This window comes from Rhipicephalus microplus, chromosome 3, assembly GCF_043290135.1.
Source record: "Rhipicephalus microplus isolate Deutch F79 chromosome 3, USDA_Rmic, whole genome shotgun sequence".
Lineage (NCBI taxonomy): Eukaryota > Metazoa > Arthropoda > Arachnida > Ixodida > Ixodidae > Rhipicephalus > Rhipicephalus microplus.
Window position 1 is genome coordinate 156,587,936 of NC_134702.1, and position 25,274 is coordinate 156,613,209.

Genomic DNA, 25,274 nt, shown 5'->3' on the forward strand with positions numbered 1-25,274 from the left:
CCTAGAGTCCTGCCTACCTGCACTGAAGGCAGCTCTTAGCAAGAGGGACTCAGTCTCACAACAGAAATGTGGCCTTGCTGATTGACGTTGGTGCACTGTGGAGGTCAGAGCCGTTCGGACATGAGAAAAACGTGACTGTTGAGTTTACCGTGGGAAAACGTTAGCGGGAAACACTATGCTTCGCACCAGGCGCGCGAAGAAGCAAGGAAAGGGCAGGGCTGCACGTGAGCACGCAATAAAAAGAGAAGGGAGGGTTCTACCAGGGATATGTGGGTGTTTTAAATGTGGGTGCCGACATCTTTCGCAACGATACGCTCTTTGAATGAACAGGTCACGCAAACACTAAGGCATCCTTCGCAGTGCCATGACTTCTGTTCGAGGCCACCCAAGTCCTCTTGCAAGACACTGTACAGTCTTCCGCTGACATCCAGGAACTCATCGACAGGCTTCTCAACAAGGACTCTGCTCTCGCCGCACTAAACAAAGAGATCCCCGACGCCCTCGACAGTGAGGAGTTTGACGATGAAGTTGTGGGCGCTCCGGATTACCATGACAAGATCACGATAAAAGCCATCAGAAGGTTAGGATCCCTGATAAACGCACGCACACTAGATGGCTTTATCGTCCTCGAAACCCACCACCCAATGCATGCGGGTGCGAGTGGTGGATCCAGCAACTCCATGGGAACTCCATGGGAGCTACCCGCTTGGACACAACCTGCCACAACTTCACCGAATGCAGTGAACCACGAGCACCTGGCGTGCTAGACATCGTGCCGAAGCTTCAAGCACTCGCCTCTAGTAGACAGAATCGCGAGTTGCTGGGTTCGCGGGAGTACTGCGGTGCGACCATTTACACGTACCCTAGTCTCACGAACGTAGAAACGCTGAAGGCCTGGATATGAAGCTACGCACTGATGAAACACACCTGACTGGAAGGAGATACAACGCCGTCATCAAGGTGGCCATGGCTACGTTTGGCGCAAAGATCTCGACGATCAACAAACCACCAGTCTACTTCCTACGAGTCATCGTAACAAATGCCAAGGCAACAGGATGAATACGAGAATATCCTGTTCAAGCCTGGTTGTAGCCTCGGCATGCCATCTGCAGAGAAACAGACCATTCCACACTGCGAGCTTTTGTGCACATCACTAGAGAACATGGCGATACAGTACCAAAAACACACCAAGAGCAACACAGACACCGCGCATTCTGCAGTTCAATCAAAAGAAAAGCACAATCCCAAAGTTCATTGAAGATAAAATAAAAAAACCAGGAGAAGAACCCAATGTCACACGAAGAAACGACTACAGTGAGAGCGTCTGAAACCCACAAGGCAACGAACATAGTGACGCAAGGTGATCTACTGTGCGCCCTAGCACCAACACCGTGGTCTAAATCGCCACCTCCCACTTCAAGGCCTAGAGAGACTACGTGTTTTCTCTGTGGCATCTCAAGACACCTGTCGCGTGATGGCAGACTTACGATATCAGACGAGGAGGGACACAAGACGTCTATGGAGGCAAGACATCTACTGCGATGAACCTCTTCCACCTGCTGTCGAGAACTTGTGAAAGAAGATGACATTACAACTTGCCACTGTTCTTGTCTTCTGCATTAGACATTACTTCTTATTGACGTATCAAGATCATCAAGGCATGACATAATTATCGCCCTCTGTTGCAACCCTGCGAAAACATCAAAAATGCACGGGCACTGACAGGATCATACCTCCTAACCAACAAACGCATCCAGGTGTACCAGGAAGATCTCACAGCTGTTGGCCTTTTTCCAACGAGCATGAATTGCGAAGTCGGGTGATGTGTGAAAGGGAGCTGCTTCTCCGACTGTGAAAATGAAGGAAGAAAAACTACTGGCTTCCACAGCAGTCTGCTCATCTTCATCGGACCTGCGCTTCGGTGGCAAGGACAACAACGTTCCAGCGTTACAAGCAAAGCCTGGCAGCATGGTCGGGGCGTTTCCAGGCAGCATTTCGGCAGTTTCTAGGCAGCATCGACCAGAATTTTGAACTCGCCTACCCAGATGGAATAAAATCCGGCACACAGCAAATCTGCACTGGCTCTACTTACTAGACACAAACGTCCACACCGCAGCCCCGAGAAGATGTTCAGTTTACTGTGGGAAAACATTGGTGGAAAACGCTATGCTGCGCATCAGACGCGCGAAAATGGCAGGGCGGGGCTGCACGTGAGCACGCAATAAAAAGAGAAGAAAAGGAAGAGTTCTACCAGGGCAACGCCCTAGTAGAACCCTCAGTCTCAATTCACAATAGTGATACAGAGTGACACGGAGGCCAGAGTGCAGAAAATAGCGCCACTTATTCTTCGTCCCCTCCCCCCCTGTCACAAACGAGCACTCCGAAAAAGCGCGCGCCACCGAATTATAGCGATAGTAACGATACCAAGCGCAGAGAGGCACCTCAAGGTCAACGATAAAGAAGAAAACAAACATCCAAAGACTCCCTGGGCGCGCAGTTTCTCCTCCCCTCGGAAGCGTAGTTCGCCGACTAACCTCCTCACATCGGCAGTCAAGCAAGCCCTGGAAGGTTCTCGAGGGAAAGGGATGTGGTGATGCAAAGTTGCGTCATGTGTCGCGGACGGCCCTCGAAACATCTCGCGCTTTCCCCCAGCCTTCGCTGCTCAACGTGCCGACGGAAACAATGAGAATTTTCTGGAATCTAGCGCGAAGGGTATTTAACCGAGCAGCAGAGATGGGAGATCAGGAGAAGAAGAAATTTCGCGCCAGAGTGCGTAGGGTGTTTTGCCGTGCCTGTCGGTGAAGGTTTTGTCCTTAGTAACAAAGCAGAAGAAGGAATGTTGCGCTGGTGTGCGTAGGGTCTTTTCGCCGTGTGGGCGAAGCCTTTTGTCATCAGTGACAAAGGAGATAATGAAGAGCATTTTTCGCCTGAGGGGTGAAGACTCGTGCTACAAGCAGAAGAGTGTGTCTACTGCCAGAAAGCGAAGACGCGTCCTGCAATCACAATGCATGGGAAGCTGACGTGTTACCGGCAAAGAAGTTTGGTGCTCGGAGAGCGGCCAATTGAAAACGCGAGGTTTCCTGGAAGAGAAACTTCGGGGGCAGCGACACGACAACAACGCTGGACTTTGAGTGAGTGATTCTCGGAAGAGTATTATTCAGTCTTTTGTTCCAAGGACTTTGGACTGAATAAGTTTTCGAACTCTTTAGTCTTTAAGTGTCTTGGTTGTTCGATGCATGCGATTGCATTGTAGTGCGAATCGTTTGTGCCCGTTGTCTCGAGTGTGGCTGATTGTACTGTGTAGTACGTTGTTTGATTGGTGACATATCGTATTTCAACTATTGTTGAGTGTGCATATTTGTGCATCGTTTTGATCTGCCATAATTGAGAATATAATTTTGTTTTATTTATCAACTCTCCGCTCTGACTTGTTCTTTGGGCCACAGCCGGCGTCCGCTGGCGCGCCAAATAGGACCACATCTAAATTGTCCACGCTTTCGTGGTGCAGTTCGGGGGGCCGATACATCGGCCCTTGGAATTAGCCCGGCGATCGCCTCCCTAATTAACGGGACCTGTGACACCCCCACATCTCTCTCTCTCTCAGCGGCTGCCTGCTCTCCGTCCTACGTAACCTGCAAGATTTGTTTTGTTTTTTTTAAGCGCCAATCTCTGAGCCTTTGAAAATCCTGTGCAGTTGTCGCTGTTTGACGACAGATGGCATGACGAGCACACAGGTGCGTCGTAGCTTCACCCAGCCTTCTCTGCAGTCTCTGTCTCGGGTGTGCGTCGTACACCTCGGTTGTTGGTGCTGGGAGTAGCTTCCGACTGTCGAGATTCTTTGTGTTCGTGTTAGGCCTTGGCTAACGTTTGTTGGTGTAGCGCCGGTAGTAGCTTCCCATTTGTCACGATTCTGCTGCTCCGATTTGATGATGTGTGCCCGCAGCAAAACCATGCCAAAACACTTCAGGAGAAAGCTGATATTCTGTGGGAAGTGGACGCCGGAATCTTGTCTAAGCAAGACGCTATCTACTTATATGAAAAATAGGAAGACTATTGAAGACGCCTTAGAGACAGAAGTTGCGGGCAAAAGGAGGAGGTTGCGGCCCGCTAAGTATCCTGACCTCGAGAAAGCGCTTCTCATTTGGATAAAGGAAATGCGTTAGCAGGACATGCCACTGAGTGGCCCAGTCATACTGGCAAAGGCAGCGGACTTCGCCCTAAAGCTACACTACGACGACTTCGCTGCTTCAGATGGGTGGTTGCACCAATTTCGCGAGCGCTACGACCTCGTTTTCCTTGCTGTGTCGGGTGAAATGAATGCCGTCAACATGAAAACGTGTGAAGGTTGGCGCTCCGAAGTAATTCAAGGCTACATGAAGGAGTATTCTCCGCAGGACATATTTATTGCGGATGAAAGTGCCTTAATTTTCAAGTCGCTGCCCGTCAAAACTATCTCGTATAAAGGCGACAAGTGCACGAGAGGGAAGAAAAGTAAAGAACGGATAACTGTGATGGTTGCTGCGAACATGACCGGGACAGAGAGGTTGCCTCTGTTTGTGATAGGCAAATCGAGAAGTCCTCACTGCTTCAAGTCCCTTCATCGGACTACGCGGCCAAAAAAAGGGCCTGGATGATGGGGGAACTGTTCGCGCACTGGCTGGGGAAGCTTGACAATAAGTTCGAATGCTGTGGCCGCAAAGTCCTGCTTCTTGTGGACAACTGTTCGGCTCATAAAGTCAACGTTGAGATGAAGGCCATTGAGCTGGCCTTCCTTTCAGCAAACACGACAGAATGCGGCAACACTCACAATCTTGCTAAAGACAAAATAACAAAATAATGCATTTTCTAGCTAGTTTTGCTGTCAAAATATGGCACTACAATCTGCTCAATTTGGCCATTTTTGCCAATGCCATGTTCAGATTTTGATACATGGAGCCTATGGGAAGTTTCGCAACTCGTATGATTGAATAACTCTGATGAGTTTATGTACGATGCTACAGAGGCTAGAATAGGTAAGTGTGATGAACAGGCCGCCTAGCGCTTAGTGCCTTGAGAGGCGTTACGCGCTAGGCGGCACGCCTCCTTGGGATGCTATCTATTAAGTACCATGCGTTACGTGCTAGGCGGCACGCCTTCTTGGGATGCTATGTGTTAAGTACCATGCATACTGTCATCGCACAAAGCCCAAATATAAGCCAAGCAAAGCCGCAAGTAGCAAGTACATGTTTCGGCCTCAGCGTGTTAGTGCTAGTCCGTGCAACGTTTGCTACGTCGTTCTACGCGACGGGGTGGTACGGAAGCTACCTGGCAGCCTTCATGTTGAGGGTGATTGACCATGCACTAGAACACAGCAACAAAGCCGCTGCCAGGCACTTTGGAGATAATTTTGTGTCGGGTACTAGCAACGGCAGCATGCACTGCTGAAGGCCACCAACAAGACGCGTGAGGCCTTCCGTGGGCCTAAGACAGGAAAATGTCCGCAAGTACAGACTGCACTTCTCGACTACGTCAATGGTCTCCATGCACGAGTGTGCCATATTGATAGAGTTTATCGAAAACAAGGTGTGCATATTTTTCAGGCAGGAGAGTCGGCGCAAGATTTCTGCGTGAGCAATGGATGGGCCACACGCTTTATGAGCCAAGTCTACTGTCTTGCAGAAGAGATACGACTTTGTGACAGCGGCTACCCACGGCATATGAAGATAAGAGATTTTCATCACTTTGTAATCCGGATCCAGCTGGAAAAGAACTTTCTGCTCTCACAAATTGCAAATGTCAATGAAATGTTGCTAAACTTCGATATACCGCATAGCACAACAGTCAAACAAAGGTGTGCGGAGTGTGCACATTAGAACAACATGCGCAGAAAAGCAGTGGTGCACAGTCATGCTTGCTGTTACAGCGGACGGATGGAAGCTGCCACCTTTTGTAATTTTTAAGGGGAGACACTGGTTTTAAAATGGCAATAAACAGCAAAAAAAAATTATTTTCGGGAAAGTGCGTTTTCGCAATGTTTAATCATTCAAGAATCCTTCTGCAAAATGTAGAAGTTCAATTTTATCGACAAAGAATAAAAAACTTCAGTTATGTGGACCAAGGTGGATGCAAAATTCGTGAAAATCAAACAAAAATGTTCGAAATTTGCGCCTTTACCACGTGTGGACGGTGGCCGACAGTCGCCATCTTGGGCTTGTTTTAAAGCTGTTTTCTTTGTGCGCATTTTTTGCTCTTTCAAAATGGCATCAGGTTGCAGGAACCGAAGCTATCACGTCATTTCTGAAGCATCCGTTCACGCCTGTGATTGGCTGAAGCTTGCGCACCTTCGCTTGTTTCACTCTTGTTGGTCTAGCAGCGAGCGTGCCGGGCGTGTTGGATCTCCCGCCCTCTGCCTCTGAGCTCTCGTGTTTCACTGTCTGTGTTTATCTTTTATTTCTGATTTTATCGCGCCGCTTGTTCAACCGTTCAACAGCATTACCCTGCCCGAATCGCTAAAGAAGATCGTCCTCTCAAGGTTACTATGCGAGAGGCATTCGGGAAGAGACAAAAGTGGCCGTGGAATGCGCGACCGAAGGTGGCGAGGCCCGTCACGCTGCCCGAGTTGACGGCTGCTGCTCTGCCGGATCGAGTTTTAAGATTTTTTTATTCGAGATTTGGTTTATTTCACCATAATCAATACATAATAATACAGCTTGAACAAAGAGGTCGAATAGGAAAGAGGAAAAGTATCATACATAGTGAGGATAGCAAGGTAAAACCTGCAATACCTGCAGATTCACATGCCCCGCCACCCCAACACGCAATAGCAGCAATGTGCGGCACAGAGAGAAGTTTACTTAAGAGGAGATGCGGGTCGAAAAACGAGAATTTTCTAAAAAATTATCGATTTTTTGTTTTCACCTGTTTAGTTAAGATTAGTACCTCTACTATTCTAAAAAAAAACTATGTCGAGAATCGACTGGAAATGCTTTAAAATTGCGTCTGAAGAGCACAAGGTGGCTGTCAAAAGGCCGAAAGTGTGTCATCTTCGAGCACCTTGCCGCTGATAATGCGCCGCTGCTCGCCATTGTCGACCGCATGAGGCGAAGAACAGAGCCTCACTCTTCAAATAGCGACGGTTTCCCGCGCTGCTACAACGCAAGAAATAATAAAGAGAAGCGCACTTTTGCCGCCTTTTTCTAGCGCCGCGACTGGCTTTTAAGTCACGTGGTACAGATCGGGAGTCGCCATTGGCCGCTGCGCGCCTGTGTGTGCTGTGAAGCCTACTTGCAGGATCCGTGTCTCGTCGAGCAGCACAGCTTAACAACGCTTTTCTCGAGTGCTTATTCGTTATGGATGAAGAAAGCCGTAGGTAGCGCGGTCACCGGCCTGTGAAGTTTCACGCGGCGCACAAATTTCGAGGACGCCGGCGCAAATCAAAGCCGAACACTCAAACCACGAAAAGATTGTCTGCTGCCGCAAAACGTAATGGCAATGACGCCGATGCGCCCGACGAGTTTGCCGCGGCATTTGAATATGTGAGTGCCTCCCAAAAAAAGATCGTACTCTTCGAAGACGAAGAAAAATCACAGGACGACGAGTGTTCGTTGATTGCTGATGTGACAGCACTGAACATGCTTGTGCGCGGTGCAATGTGTCCGACGTGTCGCCATTTGGGATTACGTGTCCGGGAACCGGCCGACAAGCGGAAAGGACTTTCGTTGTTCGTCGAACTCCACTGCCCAAACAGTGAGTGCCCCGAGACTATTCTTTCGGCGACATATACTTCGCGGCGAGTAGCTTCAGGCGGGGAGGCCAGCGTGAGCGTGGCGGGTGACGGACTGACCGCGAGGAGAACATACGACAGCAGGAGCTCGTGCGATAGCTACGCTGTCAACGTGAAAGAGCCGTGAGGGCCAAACCTATGGTGCTGGCGCATTTTAATGGCAGTGACCACTACAAGGAGGATTTTTCTTTCTTGTGTACAAATTTCGTCGCATTCAATGACATCTTTAATAAATAAACATGCAATTTTGACTTTAAAACTTCTTTTTCTCAAAACACAAATTTTGCCATTTTTGTCAATGTGCCCCTCCTTTTTCGGGTACTTCTGGTGCTCAGATCTGCATGAAATTTTTTCCAAATTTTTTCCAAAGTACGAGAAATGCAATTATCTTGTTTAAGTTTCAATATTCTTTTTATATAATAAAAAAAAAGTTATGTAAACTTTTACTAGGGTAGGAGAAATATGAAATTCCCACGTTAAAATTTTTCACGTCTAGTACATATTTTGTATGGACTTCCAAATTAGTTGTTTGCATTCCACACTTAATTTGAAACATTATGAACTATCAATTGTAAAAAATTAATGAAGTTTAGGTATGAAAAGAGGGGGGGCAAAGGGCTTAAGTTTTTCACTTTGTCATGTTGCAAAACTAAAAGTATGCAACTTGCAAGACAACTCATTATATATTCGAAATCAGCATGAAAAGTTCTATAAGCACCTCAAGTTTCATTGCTCTCGAATGAATATTAAAAAAAAAGTGTCTTCGACCCGCATCTCCCCTTAAGGCAAAACATTTCAACTTGCACTGCAAAAATCACTACAAACACTCAAGAAACATTTTTTATTTGAAAGCTAAACATTTAAGGGGGGACGCGGCACTTAAATGTCCAAAATCAGCCGAAAAATCGCATTTTCACTCATCATTTTCGCGTTCCCGAGGCCCTTCTGCATCTATAAGCAAATTTCGGCTTCGAAATTCTATTTATTTCCAGAGTTCCAAGAGATTTAAAAAAGCAACTACGCGCAAGCGGACCTTTAAATTCGTCTAAACTAGCCTTACTTCAACCGCTGACAGCACGCGAACTACGCGCTCCACCAACGCCATTTTGGTCTTGTTTGAAAGGTCGTGTTTCCAGCTTTTCTCTTGTTTTCAGAAAGCAACCATGTGCCCCACACGGAAGCAAGAAAAAGCAAAGCGAAACCACGCGCTGCACGCGACTCCATTGGTTGCCTGACGCACGTGACCAAAATGGCGTTTCTCGATTGGCCAGGAAAATTTGATCGCAGTGTCAGCCGCCATTTTGAAAAGGTATCGCTCTTGCGATGGTGTCTTATCGCTAACGTGTTCGTGCGGTCAGTGTGCTAGAATATTTTGGTGCGGTTCGCTATGCCCGGCCGTGCGGAAAAGTTCCGGTCGAAGCATCATTTTGGCCGTTCATGGAAGAAAGGCAGGAGTAGAAAGCCCAATGGTGCTGCTACTGCATCGCGGGAGCAAGCTCAGACATCGTCTGATAATGTCAACGTGGCCGTAGACGATTCCTCGTGCATGCGTGGCGTTAGTTTTATCATTATAATTAGAATTATATATATTTAGTTTTAAATTTTCATAAAGCGAAGTGTTTGATATGTCCTGTAAGAAATCTAATTTCTTTATTAAAAACTTTGTATCTTTTGTTATAATGCATGTATACAAAACGTAACTGCATATTTGGAATCAGCAGAAAAACTGAACACCACTGATAAAAATCATTCAGTTCGCTCCAAAATAAACAACCTTCATTTTAGAACCCACGTTTCCCCTTAAGAGAAAGACCATCTTTGGCCTTAAGGGGAGATGTGGGTCAAAAAATCGAATTTTTTGCAAAAATTTCCACTTTCGAGATATTGTTTTTAAAATCACTTTTGATCATTCATTCAACTATCATTTCCCCAAATGTCATAGCTGAATTCGAACGAGAAAGTAGTAAAAAATCGTTCTGCACTAGCGAAAGTAGCTCCCAAAGTCGTGAATTCTCGACTTTTGGCGACTCCCACCGGTGGCTGAGTGGGGTGCAGTCGGTCGGTCCTTAGGGCAAGTTTTTTTTTTTCCTATTGAAAGCTTAATCTTGATCTCACAGTGACAACACTAGCTGTGGTATGTGTCAGAGATCATCTTGTTTGTGTGGTAAAGTGCGTGATGAAATATTTGCCACGCTGGCAGGCTGTTTATGTCGGAGAAATGAACACACGTGGCGCCCTGTGAGGGGAACAGCGGCATCGTCTTCGAAAGTGTGCCGTGTTAATTGTGGCGTGTAGTGTGCGTTTACGGACGGTGAAACTGGGGATATGTGCCTGGTGTGTGCAGTGTGAATGACGTGATGCGTCTTGTTTGCGACAACACTGGTATTCGTCCTGAGCTGGTTACAGTAACCGGTTGTCGATGGAACTTCACGATCTGGCCTTTTAGTCAAGGCGTCCAGCTATGGCAGAAAACGAACAAGCATCCACTTCTGATCAAGTCGCCGCTGGTCCAAGTGTTGTGAAAAAAAGAGAGGGTCTGCCGCTTTGACAGAACGCGACAAGGTCCCTGGCAAGGCCAGAGTGTGCAACGCAGAAAAAGATGGCAAGGATGCGACCAACAACTCCTCGCAGTGTGGCTTGTGTGAGAAAGTTTTTGAAACAAACTCGGAGCTTCGAGGACACTTGTTGACTCACACACGTGTAAAAAGCTGAGCTTGTAACGTGCACGCTGGCTGGCTGTTTATGTCGGAGAAGTGAACACACGTGGCGCCCTGTGAGGGGAACAGCGGCATCGTCTTCGAAAATGTGCCGTGTTAATTGTGGCGTGTAGTGTGCGTTTACGGACGGTGAAACTGGGGATATGTGCCTGGTGTGTGCAGTGTGAATGACGTGATGCGTCTTGTTTGCGACAACACTTGTATTCGTCGTGAGCTGGTTACAGTAACCGGTTGTCGATGGAACTTCACGATCTGGCCTTTTAGTCAAGGCGTCCAGCTATGGCAGAAAACAAACAAGCATCCACTTCTGATCAAGTCGCCGCTGGTCCAAGTGTTGTGAAAAAGAAGAGAGAGTCTGCCGCTTTGACACAACGCGACAAGGTCCCTGGCAAGGCCAGAGTGTGCAACGCAGAAAAAGATGGCAAGGATGCGACCAACAACTCGTCGCAGTGTGGCTTGTGTGAGAAAGTTTTTGAAACAAGCTCGGAGCTTCGAGGACACTTGTTGACTCACACACGTGTAAAAAACTGGGCTTGTAACGTCTGTCAGAAAAAATTCGCTCAGAAAGCTAACCTCAATGTCCACAGGCGCACGCACTCTGGCGAAAAGCCCTACGAATGCTCGTCGTGCCCTGCAACCTTCGCGATCAGGGGAAATCTGAATGCACACTTGTTGACCCACACTGGCAAACGTCCGCATCAGTGCAAGGAGTGCGGCAAGAAGTTCGGCCTAAAAAGAGCACTCACACGCCACACGCTGACTCACTCGGGAAAGAGAAAGTATGGTTGTGATGAGTGTGGTCAGAAGTTTACCCAGAAGTGTCATCTCCAGTTGCACATTCGTAGGCACACCGGTGAGAGGCTGTATGCGTGCCAACTATGTCCTGCTACTTTCACATCCTTGACGGCGTTAGAAGAGCACACTATCACCCACACTGGCGAACGGCCGCACAAATGCGATTTATGCGGGACGAGTTTAACCTCAAGAGGGGCCATTGCTCAGCACAAGCACATTCATGCGGGTATGAAGAAGTTCGCTTGTAACCTCTGCAGCTTCAAGAGTGTTACTAGCTCAGAACTAACTCGACACACCCGCACTCATACAGGCAAGAAGCCGTACGTGTGCCGCATATGTCCTGCAGCATTCGCCCTCTATGGAACGCTGAAAACGCACACTTTAACCCACACTGGTGTGCGGCCGTTCAAGTGTGATGTATGCGAGAAGGCCTTCACCCAAAAATCCAGCCTCGTGTACCATAAGCGTGCTTGTAACTAGAAAATTATTTAAGCTTCAAGGTCGATTCTGTACCAGCACATATTGTTTCTAGAAGCTGTCACCCACAAGCATGTGCACACTTGAGTAGCCGCGCTATTTTTGAAAATTCACCACTCTGCAACACAATGACGTCTGCCATCACGGTTTGTTCGGTGATGTAGATCAAGACTCCTTCTAGTGTACAGGCGTCTTCCTAGTTTCGTATTTTGGCGAGAAATTTCACAAAACAGTCGTTTTCAAGTCGGTTTTTAGCCAAGCTGCAGCCGCTTCGGGCATCTCAACTGGTCACATGGTAGGCTATCGAGGCTGCCATTGGCTACATCTGATCGGCCTCACTCGCTGAGCTCTTGAGACAATCGGCACTTGCCCTGCGTTTCTACGTTTTTCTGAATCCGCCATGGATCACTTGAAGAAGCGAGACTTTCGAGCATGGAAGTTTGCAAGGAAGAACAAGTACCGAAGGGTCGACGTAAGCCGAAGCGCAAAGCAGCGCTGGAAGAAAGCGAGCCGCCGGCCACTAGGCTTGAGAGGGGGCGCGGCAAGTAAAGTGCCGAATTTGGTCAAAATATGCGATTTTCTGATTTATTTTTTTTTTCGTAATCTTCAGACCTTCAACTTCCTTGTCCTGAATTTTACAGCGAAACGTGCGCTACAAATCCCGCAAATAGTGTTTCTGCCGAGGCTAGTTGCCAAAAAGTGCGAAAAAAAAAAGCCCCTGAAACGGTGTTGTTCACGCCGCGCAAACGCGCCAAGTTGTTGACCGTGAGCCGCCATTTTGGCAGCTTTGGAAAGAGGAGAAAGCCGGCTTCCCGATGGTCGCAGTAGCGCACGATGGTGGTGGCATGCAAATACGGTCACAATGGAAGAAAAAGAGAACTCCGCAAGAAGAGATGGTTTCGACACTACAACACAAGGGAAAATGGTGTCGGAGGCGCTGAGTGGAGAAGAAAGAAGACGCCGACGTTCGGTGACACTGCGATCGCCCCCACTAGTTGATGATGATGGCGATGCCACTCAGGTTTCAGTTTCACTCCAGTGGTGCCAGCGCTGCTTTATCACACTTTTGTGTAGCAGCAGCCGTCAGCATTTGTCCGAATTAAGCGGTGCAGAGCCGAATTCCGACGAAGTAACGAAGGTTTGGTCCCATAGATCAACATGCACTTTGGCCGGGACCAATAGAGCCGTCCGAATTATCTGAATTTCCGAATTAACGGGTGTCGAATTATCGAGCTTTTACTGTATATGTATGTATGTATCAAGGAGGTTATACTAAAACTTCTGGAGTGGCGGAGACGCTCCGCGGCTGACGCCGACGCACCGCCATACTGTCCAGGGCAGAAAGCGGACGGGCGCATTGTGGCGTGTGTGGCTTTTGCGTTCTTTTTCTGCAAGTGATGTTGCGTGTGGTGCCTTTAATCGGACAAGAAGGCTCTGGGAGACGGCTGTGATCACTTCTCGAGACAATGGTGGGCTCTTGCGCGGCATTTGGCTGCACGAATCGCGTGAACAAACACTGGGCATAACTTTCCATATGTAAGTATACGCGTGCTTCGCTCGCTCGCTTTCCCTCATATATGTTTGCGATTACAAATGCATTTGCTTGTACAAATATTTCACTTTCAAGTCCGGGCACCGAAGAAACACTGTGAAACATATTTCTATGTTTCAGGTTTCCCAAAGACGTCCGATTGCGCAGTGCATGTGAGCGCGCCGTGAGACGAGAAGGTTGGACGCCGAAGAAGAATGACGTCTTATGTTCCGAGCACTTTGAAGCAGACTGCTTCGATAGGACAGGGCAAACAACGCGACTATGAGCTGGTAGCATTCCTACCGTGTTTGCAGCTTTTCCGGCGCACCTGCCAAAAACAGTGAGTAAGCTTCGTACAAGTGAGCGCTTAGTTTCTCGAAAGTAGCAAATGTAGCACCAGCTTCGCATTTCTGGGATTTTCAGTTTCTCATTGCTGCATGCGCACGGCGCTCCAAATACCAAAATTTCTGACGCATTTGCAATATGCCTCTCCTTACGTAGGAAAAAAGAAAACGAGCTCCTCCGAAAAATCGGGAAACGCCTTCGCCTGAAGCACCCATCACTGATGAAGCTGCCGAGGTCTCCACCGTGCAATCTTCGACCACGAAGGAGTGGTACAGGCAGAAAGTGCGTGTATCGGCGAACAAGGTACAACAGATGAAAAAGAAGATCAAGAAACTGTAGCAGAACAAACGAAGACTTTCGAAACGCATTGATACTTCTAAGAATTTCATCTACCAACTGAAGGAACAGAACCTTTTATCGGAGAAAGGGTTGGAAGTATTCCAAGCATAATTTTCTCCCGATATTCAGCAGCTTATCAAACGAGCCAACAAAGAGACGAACAAATATTCCCCAGAATTAAGAGCGTTTGTGCTGACGCTGCACTACTATTCTCCAAGGGCTTATGATTATGTGCAAGCGAAGTTCAACAACGCTCTGCCAAACCAGTGCCCTCTTCGCGAATGGTACAAAGCAGTGAATGGTGATCCCGGCTTCACCTCTGAATTAGTTGAGTCTATCAAGAACATAGTACAAGAGAGAGATGAGCCACTGATTGCTGCCATAATGGTTGACATGTCTATTAAAGAACATGTTCGATTTGTGGGCAATAAAGTTTTTGGATATGTTGACCTTGGCATGGATATGCCAGATGACAGCCTTCCCGAAGCAACGAATGCTTGTGTTTTTATGCTGGTGGCACTGAATATCAGGTTGAAGGTGCCCCTTGGGTATTTTTTCGTTGATTCTCTCTCTGGTTCCGAAAGAGCACAGCTGACGAAAGAGTGTATTTCGCGTGTGACTTCAATAGGCGTCGTAGCAGCATCACTTACTTTTGATGGAGCGGTCTCAAACTTTTCTACGGCCAGTTTTCTTGCGGCTGATCTCCGCTGCCGTTCACCGGGATTCCAGTGCTCAGAAGATTGCCCAAACAAAATATTCCTGATTCTGGATGCTTGCCACATGATAAAGCTTCTACGTAACTGCTTCTGATCAGTAAGCCATCTCATTGATAATCAAGGGCCCAAAGTCAAGTGGTCGTAGATTGAAGCTCTTGAGGCCTTGCAACAAAAAGAGGGGTTGCACCTCGAAAACAAGCTGACGAAAGTCCATCTGGAATGGGTAAAACAAAAAATGAAAGGTCTGACTGTTCAGACCCTCAGTTCATCTGTTGCTGATGCACTCGATTTTTGCGAGTCTAAACTAGAGCTCTCCCAGTTTCAAGGTGCCCATGCCACAGCGGAGTTCATTCGAATCCTTGATCGCCTTTTCGACATACTAAACTCGAGGAACCCTATGGCGCGATCATTCGAAGCCCCACTGCGGCAACAGAATGCAGCTTCTTGGAAATCATTCTTCCAAAAAACCGAAGAGTACATTAGGGGGCTGACGGATGTAAGTGGACGACCAGTCATAGATAGACTAAAGAAAACGGGGTTCGTTGGCCTTATCACTTGCATGCAAAGTGTCAATGCCCTTTTCAATGCATTTGTGGCCACGAAGAAAATGACGCACCTCTTGACACACAAGATGTCACAAGATCATTTAGAAACCTTTTTTGGTTGTATGAGAGGAAAGGGGGGATACAACAACAACACACAGCCTGCCAGTTCAGAGCCGCTTATAAGCACCTACTCATACACACTGATGTAATGTCGTCTAACGCTGGAAACTGCAGCCGAGGTGTGGCGACTGTGCTAAACATGTCAACTGCTGTCAGCCTTGTCGAGTCGCCAACAGCAGTTACATCACACAGGAGGTCATCACTTCTGGAACCCTGGGATGACGAGCACGATTACACTCATTGTGTAGATCTCCCTCAGACCCTTTCAGCGGTTTCTAGTTCTGTTGTACCATACATAGCGGGATTTGTGGCTCGTAAGGTGCATGCTGTCACCAGTTGTGAAGAGTGTTGTGCTGTGCTAGAATCAAGTGAACTCCCAGACCTCATAACAGCAAAGAACCGAGTGGGACTTGTCGCTCCATCGAAGGATGTTTTAGAGATCTGCTGTATTGCAGAAAAGGAACTTAGAATTCTGCAGCATGAGTGCAAGAACCTTAAATCCCTAATGCAAGATCAGAAAGCATTTTGGTCGATGTCGTAACAGCGGTGTTTGAAAAAGCATTGTTTGTTCAGCTGGAACCTCACCTGCTCGACTGTGACCCACTTGACAATCATATTTATAGCCTATCAAAGAAAATTGTTAGCCTCTACATCAGAACAAGAATTCACCACATTTCGAAGGGAATGAATCAGGCGAATTACAACAAAAGCGTGCGCACATTGCTAACTGGAGAGATCATTTTCAAAAATCTTTGAAGTGGAAAACATTGTTTGACGTGTTTCAGTTTGATGTAACTCGATCGTTGTTAGTGTTACTGTATTTTTGTTGCGAAATTCAACATTTCGTTTAGTCTTTATCAGGTATCTGGCGCAGTATGCGCGACAAGTGAATAAAAACATAGTTATTCCCTGCACATTCCGTTTGCACTAATGCCGTTGTCAACATCTGTTTTGTTGCATTTATTGTATTATATGTTACATATTATTTTTGTCACCAGCTAGCGTTGTGTACAACTTTTTACTCCCTCAAAATTGATTTCCGCTGTATCTGCTCCCGCGGCACTTCTGTAGTGAGGCAACTGTGTAAACAAACAGTGCGAACTCGTATATACCAGTGTACCATTTTCCAATACTCTTCAAAAGGCAAGAATGAAGAAATAAATAGTCTTGTCACTACAATGTTTTCTTACCCCCCTTCTCCACGAAAGACAGGTGCTTTCATTGCTATAATGGAACGCACGGCTGCAAGCGCACAGGGACACTACAGCGGCACAAGGCAAACGCCGCCTCCTTGTGCCCTGAGCGATATGGCCACCGCCGGGTTTCTGCGGCTTCACTCAATACATGGGCGCGTAAGCAAGACCGCCACTCCAGAAGTTTTAGTATAACCTCCTTGATATGTATGTACGTGACCACCTATAGTTTCGCCTTAGCCAAGTGCCCACTACTTCATCCTTGCAAACATCCCACTACGCCCCATCACCAATCCACCAGTTCACCGACCATACAGCAAGTACTGTTGAGAAGTAGCCAATATGAAATGCAAGATGGTTGTGTACATGTATCCAGGTGCGCGTTAAGGAACCATAGATTGTCCCACTGTGTTCATTCCTTGATTATATGTGACCGCCTATAGTTCCACCTTTGCAAACTGCCCACTACTCCTCATTACCGATCCACCACTTCGTGGTCCATAAAGCCGTTATAATGAAGAGAGAACGGAAAGGATGTATAGCTACCACTTACGAAAAATAAAATTTCTTGTATAAATATATACAGTGTTTGTCAAGTCTTTGATGATGTAGTGGGTGATATTCACGGATGGTTCACGGTTTAGTGATGAAACCCTCCAGCGCTTCGCCCCACTCATCATCATTCACTCCGTGGATATGCATTGATTTTTTTGTGTCACTTTTGATCTTTTGTGTCTACTCCTCGCTTCCAGTTACTTCAAACATTTTTGGTGGCATGGGTAACCTTGTTTAGCATATCCAGCCTTGGGTATATATATTTGGTTATAGTGGCGGTGTATAGCTGACGCCTGCAGGCTCTTAAACCTACAGCGTCCCCATGTTGGACTTGGTGGTGGGTGGTGGCTACCACTGCCGCTGAATTTTGAAACCATGTTATGGCAGTATCCTTGCCCCACTTCCAGATCGGCCTCCCAAGAGAGGTCGCACCGAAGCACCGTTTCATTTTACCCTCTGGTCCGACTTGGAACACTTTCCTCATTATCACGTACTACATAGTGAAGAAACTTCAAGCATGCGCAAACTTTCCCCTTTCATTGTGTCCAAATTCTCTAGCTGTAGGGATTGGGAAAGACTGCAAAGTCTCAAAAATGACAAGCGGAGACCTCCTCATTGAATTAACGAACACAGTCCAACAAGAAAAGTTATATGACTTTGTCACCATCGGCAACACTAAAATCACGATCACTGTACACCGCTCACTGAACACATGTAGCGGCATCATCTCAAAAGACGACTTCCTCAGCTTCAGTGATGGAGAGCTCCTCAAGGGCTTCCAAGACCAAAATGTAGTCGAAGTACAATGCATCACCTTCAGAAGAAACAACGAACAGCTCCAACTGAGCAGATCATTCTCACTTTTGGAAACAGCGATCTCCCCAGCCCACTAGACGCAGGATATCTGAAGATCAATGTCAGACCTTACATACCGAACCCGAGGCGCTGCTGTAAGTGCCAAAGGTTTGGTCACACATCACAGTCACGCAGAGGTAAAGCCACATGTTTCAAGTGCAGCCCGAATGACCACCTGTCTGAGAACTGTAAAGCATCCTTGTGTTGTGTCAGCTGCCAAGGCGATCACCCGGCCTACTCTCGTTCCTGCCTTTTCTGGAGTAAGGAGAAGGAGGTGATTGCGCTCATCACCATAAAGGAGAAAATTTCATGTTTTGAAGAGAGGAAGACGCTTGGACTCTTACCTCGGAGAAGCTTTGCTAGCATGGTGCAGCATAGGGCAGCACCACGACGACCTCTGGAGCCTACAGGTTCCAAGGTCAGTGGTCCTGTAGTACCTTCACCTGCCCCCTTGGCGGTAGCAGCGACTGCTACTCCATGAACATCAATCCAAGCGGGCTTGCAGACTTCATCTGTGCAGCGTCCACGACTCAATCGAACACCAAGGTGCGAGACAAGCGTCTCGGTGCCTAGCTCTCAATCCTCCGGCATGGCTATGGAGGTCGATCAAAAACCTATGGCGTCACTGTAGCCAAAAGAGCAGCGCTCACTGGAGCGTGCTAAAGAAAAAAAATCCCCCTGAACCAAAAAAAGAGACTTGTAACCTGAATGGTTACAGCTCTCGCTAACGATATGTATCTGTCCCCAACAAACACACGTCACCAACATTTTTCACAGTCACTTACTTAACCACACCTCTTTTTTTTTCCTCTAGCTTTATCACCATGGCTTTCATTATACAATGGAATTGTAGAGGCCTTATTCACAATCTAGGTGACCTGAAAAACATTATCAATACATTCGCGCTTGTCGCTTTCTGTCTCCAGGAAACTAATCTGGGTCCAAAAAGCACAAACTTCCTGAGAGGGTCAAACGTTTTTCGAAAGGATCGTGAACATGCCAACCGACTGTACTGAGGAGTCGACGTCGTTGTAAAAGCGGTCATTCCCACTCGAGCCATCGCAGTAAACACCTCTCTTGAGGCGGTAGCAGTTAGTATCATAGTGCACAAAACCATCTCCATCTGCCCTGTTTACGTTGCCTTTCATGAACGTGTAACTTTACAAAAACTTGAGGCCTTAACGGCGCAATTCCCAGAACCATTTGTTTTAGCATGGGATTTTAACGCCCATGGTACACTATGGGGCTGTGAAACAGTTGTATTCCTCAATAATTTCGTATAGTTATTTGAAAGAGTGCAAAATGGCAGTGCAACGAGTGCAAGGAAAGGTGCTTGGAAACCTGTGGAGACCAGACTGGTGTTAAAAAAGAGAGTGCGAAGGAGAGGAGACCGAGGAGGAATGAGAGCGGAGGAGGAGAGTGTCGCTACTTTACGAAGTTCTAGGGGCTTTAGCGCCTTGTACAGCAAACCGCCATCTCTCGAGTGCAGGAGAAACCTCTTTGCTTAGGTCTATTCGAATCAGCCTAGGTTCTCTGCACCTTCTGCACTTTTTCACGGTGCGCTGCACCTAGGTCATCGATTCCCGAAGGTGCAGCAGAGCCCCCTGCACCAACGTCCTCGATTGTGGCGGGTGCAGGTAAGGTGCTGCCGCGGTGCCGCGAACCCTTGAACCTCCCATCGCGAGGGTGCAGCCACACAACCTGCTCCCCGCACATGCTTGGCAGACAGCAGACGACAACGCGACCAGCAGATGACAAATATGCCGGTGGTCGCGGACATCGACGGTGTCCAGACCGAAATTTTTCCCATCGTGGACGAGTTTGGAGTTATCGTCTTTGACGGCGACGCCGAACTCTACACTACCGCAGGTAATTTTGGAAAAGCATGCTGGACCATTTGTCCGCTCATTGGCCCGACGGGGACATTTCTTCATTACCCTTTGTTTTTTTTTTGTGGTTGTTGTTTTGCCTTTTTCAGATGGGAGACAAGTGCGGGTAGTTTGTGCGTCGGGTCGTCTTGCCAATGCTGACCCGACAAACGAGCATGCCATGCCGGCTATGCCTACAACGCAGCCAACACCGCCAAACAATGCTGAGTCGACGACACAGGCGTCCGATGCTGCCGCTGCTGCGCTTTCCACGGGTCGTGCGCGTCGCGACGACTCGGAAGAAGCTCTATGGAGCGGTCGGAGGACCAGATTTTTTATTGAAAAATATAAGGAAATTTCAGAAACATCGGCAAGAAGGGAGGACTGAGGTGAGGCAGTGATGAGCACGTTGGCGATAAGCACGTGTGCATTACTTTGTTACTTTTTTTTTTTTTGCTCACAGGAACAGAAAGCCGTTGTTCCTATACATGACGGATGCCCTGAATGAGGAATTCGAGTGCTCCCTGAGTGTGCTCCAAGTGACGAATAAGTGGAAATCACTCGAAAGAGCCTACAAAAGAGCCCGAGAAAACAATCGGAAGTACGGCAGCGGAACTGTGGAGTGTAGGTTTGAAGAGTAAGTTTTCAGTGCTTATTATATCTTCCTTCTGAGTGCGTAATTCTGTCTATAACCAACTTCTATTTCATGCGTAGAAAAAGAAAAAAAACTTGCACAGTGGCACGCAATTAAGTGGTTTTTCTTTTCACTCGAACCAGCTCATTGAAGCAGCCTTCTCCCTCACTGAATTTTTTTTCTGCAGAACAAATATGCCCTACAGTAAACCCCAATGTGCCCCCAAAAATGTTATCATGCAAAACAACCTACATGCTACAAAAAAGCTGTTAGGAGTTTCAAAAATGTTTTTGAAAACCCCAATTTTTTGTTTTTAAAGTGGCAGGGCTTGTGCAAAATAAATTTAGTTAGCAATCTTGCATCTCTTTCTCTCATTTCTTTGGACTACATGCAACCAGTCGCCCAAAGTCACATTACGCTAAAGCATTAGGAAAGCCTGAGTCTCTAGCAAGCCTGGAGCTTCAGCTATTTTTGTCATCCTTGTTATGGGAACTGTAGACAGGCGATTGCACCACTATAGGGTGCACTTATGGTTCCTACAAGTCGTGTGGTACGGCCATAATTTGTTTGTATTCCATTATGCACTAGTAGCACTACTTTGTTTGCACACGTCAGCCTAGAGATCCTCTGTTGCACTATTTGCCGGTTATGGATGCAATAATAAACCGAACTGGCTGATTTCCCATTGTCTTTCTCCTGCCTTAACATGAAAGATAATTGAAAGAGAATGATGTTGAAGCTAAAGTTTAAGAGGGCTTGGCTTGTCTTTCCTCTTGTGATAACTTTGGCTCAAGCGACATTTCCTGTTCAACAAATCACATCATTGCAAGCCTCTATCTTCTCCTAAACTTCTTTATAGTGCGAGTGGAAGTGGTGACGGAAGGCATGTTGCCATGTACATACTAATGCTTTGATGCAAATTGCATTCAATTTTCAGAGAGATGACAGACATCATGGATAAGCAACACCATGTCAGCCCAGTCGTGACTTATACACAGGGGTGCAAAATGGTCCGAGAGGACAAGGAAACGGAAGTTTGGTCATCAAAGAGAGGCAAAAGCACCACTACTATACAATATATTTTTTCACAGAGAACCAGAGGCTCGAGTGCAAGCTGCAGCCCCAGCCAGCCAGGAGTCTAGTGCTGAGGAAACAGCAGAAGTGCAGAAGCGTAAGGCGAAAGATCCGCCTTTGGTGCAGCTGCTGCAGGAGCTTGAAGAGATTGAAAAAAACAGGGCTGCTCGACACACAGAAAAAATGGCCCTGCTGGAACGTTTTGTGACAGCGTATGAAGCAAAAAAATAAACTTCTTGTTCTCATCAAGTCTCGTTTTATGGCATTGGTACAAATCACATAGGAAGGTGAAAATCGGAGGAGCAAAGCGTGTGAAACACACGATTTCAAGTCTTGTCGGCAATGTTCTTGCGTAGCAGTTCACACAAGTATGCAAAACATTTAAAAGTCTCAGCACTGTGTGTCAGCAATGTTCTTGCAAAGTAGTTCACACAAGCATGTAAAACACTGAACCTGAAATCTCAGCACTGCGTTTCGGCAGTGTTCTTGCGTCGGCGTTTACACATCTCTCTAACAGCTGCAGTGCTTGTGATGGCCCCATCGTTGTCATTTTCAATGTCGTCTTCCCTCGGTAAATCCTCGAAGTTGCTCAATGTGTCGCGACTTCTGCTACATAGATTGTGTAGCACACATGCTGCTGTGACAATGAGGCAACACTGATCAATGGTGTCTGCATCCACAAGATATAACTGCCTGAAGCGCTGCTTCAAAATGCCAAAGGCATGTTCTATAGCTACGCGTTGCTGGCTGAGCCTCTTATTAAACTTTCGCTTGTAGCGCTCAAACGTGGCCCTGTTCTTCTTGTATGAAGGCATTAGCCATGGAAGGAGCGGGTACGCTGCGTCCCCTAGTAAATAATCGCCGGCGCACTTAGATTCTGCAGTGCCGTAGAAGGGGCTCTCTCTCAGCACACGTGCGTCGTGTACGCTGCCAGGGTAACCAACAAAAATGTCAGTGAAACGGCTGTTTGCATCGCAGATTCCTTGAAGAATGATTGAAGGAAATTTTTTTCTATTGTAGTAGGATGCCGGTGATTCATTCTGGTGCGGAATCTCTATGTGGCAACCATCAATACACCCAATAGTGTTCCTCGGACCTTTACCGTCGCTCCTAGCAGCAAAGCCTGCTTTGATATTCGCCTGCTCTTGATCGCTGGGCCAAGCAATCACTTCATCACTGATGCTAAAAAGAAAGTCAAGAACCCGTTTCAAGCACAAAGACACGGATGACTCGGAGACATCAAAGGTATCGGTGATCCAATACATACTATTCTGCGTGCCCAAGTAGCTGAGAGAAATCAGGCAAGTTTTCTCCGCTGGGATTTGGGGGCGTCCTCCCCGCGGCCTAGGAAAAAAGGGCGACGACTTGAAGCACCCCACGAGTGTTTCGAACGTCTCTCTTGACAGCCGAAACAGGCGCTTGAATTCGTAGTCAAAATAACGGGCCACAACTTCCTCATAGTATCTAGGTGTGCGGTTACGATCGCTGCGGACCAATTGGGCACCAATTTGACACAACACTGCGTCGAGTTCCTCATCTTCACTGTCAGATTCAACCAATTCCATGGCGATGTGGAGTTCCTCCATGTTAATAAATCACGTGCAAATCCTCGGACACACAACTGACACAACTGACAACTGCTTGCCGGTGCGTGCTAAGCCTCACTAGCCCCGTACTGCCCGTACCGTAGCAGACGAAAGGCTTGCACTGCACCTCAACATTCGATTGACATTTTAGCGGTGGCGCTGCTGATGCATTGCATTTGCACCCCGAAACGGGTGCCGAGAAACCTGCGACACTGCTGCACCAGGTGTCGGCACCGGCTGCACCTTTTTGTATACGGTTCCGTGCACTTTTCCTGAATCAAATAGACATCTTATAATGCCACGCAAACACAGCAGCACAAAAACAAAGCCCGTGGCGTCCAAATTGGCGCTCTTGCTGCGTCATGGAACACGCCCCGTGCTCACCATCTCAGACCTATGCAAAGCGCAACGGCACCCACCGCGCTGACAGCACGTTGTGCACCCACAACATCTAATACAACGTTTGTGCGCTAACATTCGACGCTGCGATTGTGTTGTTGGGTTTGTCGTGAAATTAGTTGGGACACTTACTGCGCAAGGTGCGTTCAGGTGGTACGCTAGCTACACGGCTGCTTACTAACAGCATGCGCTGGAGCATAGAAACCGAGCGGCTGGACGACACTTTGGTGTCGATCTGTGCACTTTCATTACAGAACGAAATAAAAAGTTTCGGGCTACAAAAAAAAATTTGTCTCACATTTCACGGGTCAAAACACGCAATGTCGTCACGCGAAATTTTCGCTTTTATAACTCCCGTGACTTTTTTTTCTCCCACGTAATGAACCCGCCCCCTAAATTGGCAGTAACTTTTATGAAAAAAAAAAAGGAGAGCTCATTATGCGAGTAAATATGGTATTTCAGTGATTGCATGCATAGGAGAATATGTCCTCATTTGAGTACACAAGGGCTCAGCGGTTGCCGCATTTCACAGGTGATGCAGGGCTCAGTGGCTGCGCGTTTCGCAGGTCTGGTGGCCGTACACCTAGTTTTGCTTATTTTTCCGTAGCCGGAATTAAACCTCAATTATTCTACTCAGCAACGAGAGTCCATAGGTCCCGATTCGTGACGCTCAAAGACGCGAATGAAATGTTCGCTCAGTTGGACAATAGCAACCTATCAGATGTTGGCGATACTGAAGGTGAGGAAGATGGTGACTGTTTTTGAAGAGACTGGGAGCAATGACGGCGGCCTTGAAACGCGGGAAGCGACAGATGAGTCGGACGAGTCAGACATGTCAAGAAACATCATAGTGCCGGAAAGTTTTTCAGAAGCCGTCAACCAATTTGAGCGGAGTTCACGATGAAAATGAATCTCTTCGGGGTAAGCTGGCAACACTATGCGAATATTTTTCCCATTACATGCCCGAGAGCATTTTCGCTGAACTGGCTAACAAAACGAACATATATTCTGTATCGAAAGAAGGCAAATCGGTTCAGACAAATGAAGAAATAAGAAAACTTACCTCTCTGAATTGCGAAAAAAGCGTAGGAAACCGTCTTCTTCCCCAATACAGCCATTGAAAAAGTTTCAGTGTGGCAATCCAAGGCCAGTTGATGATGTCAGGTATGACCAAACTGGTCGCTGGCCTATAGAGAAAGGACAGCAATGCATGCTTGAAGGCTGCAAGGCCAAGCCAAGAATCAAGTGTGAGAAGTACAATGTCCCCCTCTGCCTCATAAATGAAAAAAAAAGAAAGACTGGTTCAAAGAATTTCATGTTCATCACTGAAGATTACATGTGCTGCTTGAAACTATTTTATTGCACCCAAGTATGTGTATAAAATGCCAAATAAACCATTGCACTAACGTTCACTTTTGCCTCCACTGTACCCATTGGGCCCCGATGTCCTCATCTGAGGATATGGTTCTAAACTTTATGTTAAGCTAACCACGCATATATTTTTTAGAAATACCACTGTTTTATGGTGTTAAGAAGCAGAATATTACAGTGAAAAATTGCTGGTGTGATGACAAATTTCAGAGCCAAAAGAGTGAAAGCCTCGAATGGCTGGTTGAATGGCCTTAAAAAAAATGCAATGTAGCTGTGTACAGCTGCTGCTGTGGGGACAGCTTGTCTGTCAGCTTCTCCACTGTTTAAAAGTTGACTTTGCTGCTGAAACTGAGATGGCAGTACAAACCCTCAGACCTTTTCAACGTGGATGA

At 47.1% G+C, this 25,274-nt stretch overlaps 1 protein-coding gene across 1 annotated transcript in view; it reads right to left on the reverse strand.

The window, feature by feature from the left end:
- The window catches only part of LOC142803028 (uncharacterized), a 246,596-nt gene extending 221,902 nt beyond the window's left edge, over window positions 1-24,694 (reverse strand). Inside the window, exon 1 of the mRNA XM_075888128.1 lies at window positions 24,575-24,694. Within this exon, the coding sequence (XP_075744243.1) occupies window positions 24,575-24,629 (55 nt within the window). The 5' untranslated portion in view covers window positions 24,630-24,694. The remainder of the gene's footprint in view (window positions 1-24,574) is intronic.
- Between the last annotated feature and the right edge of the window lie 580 nt (window positions 24,695-25,274).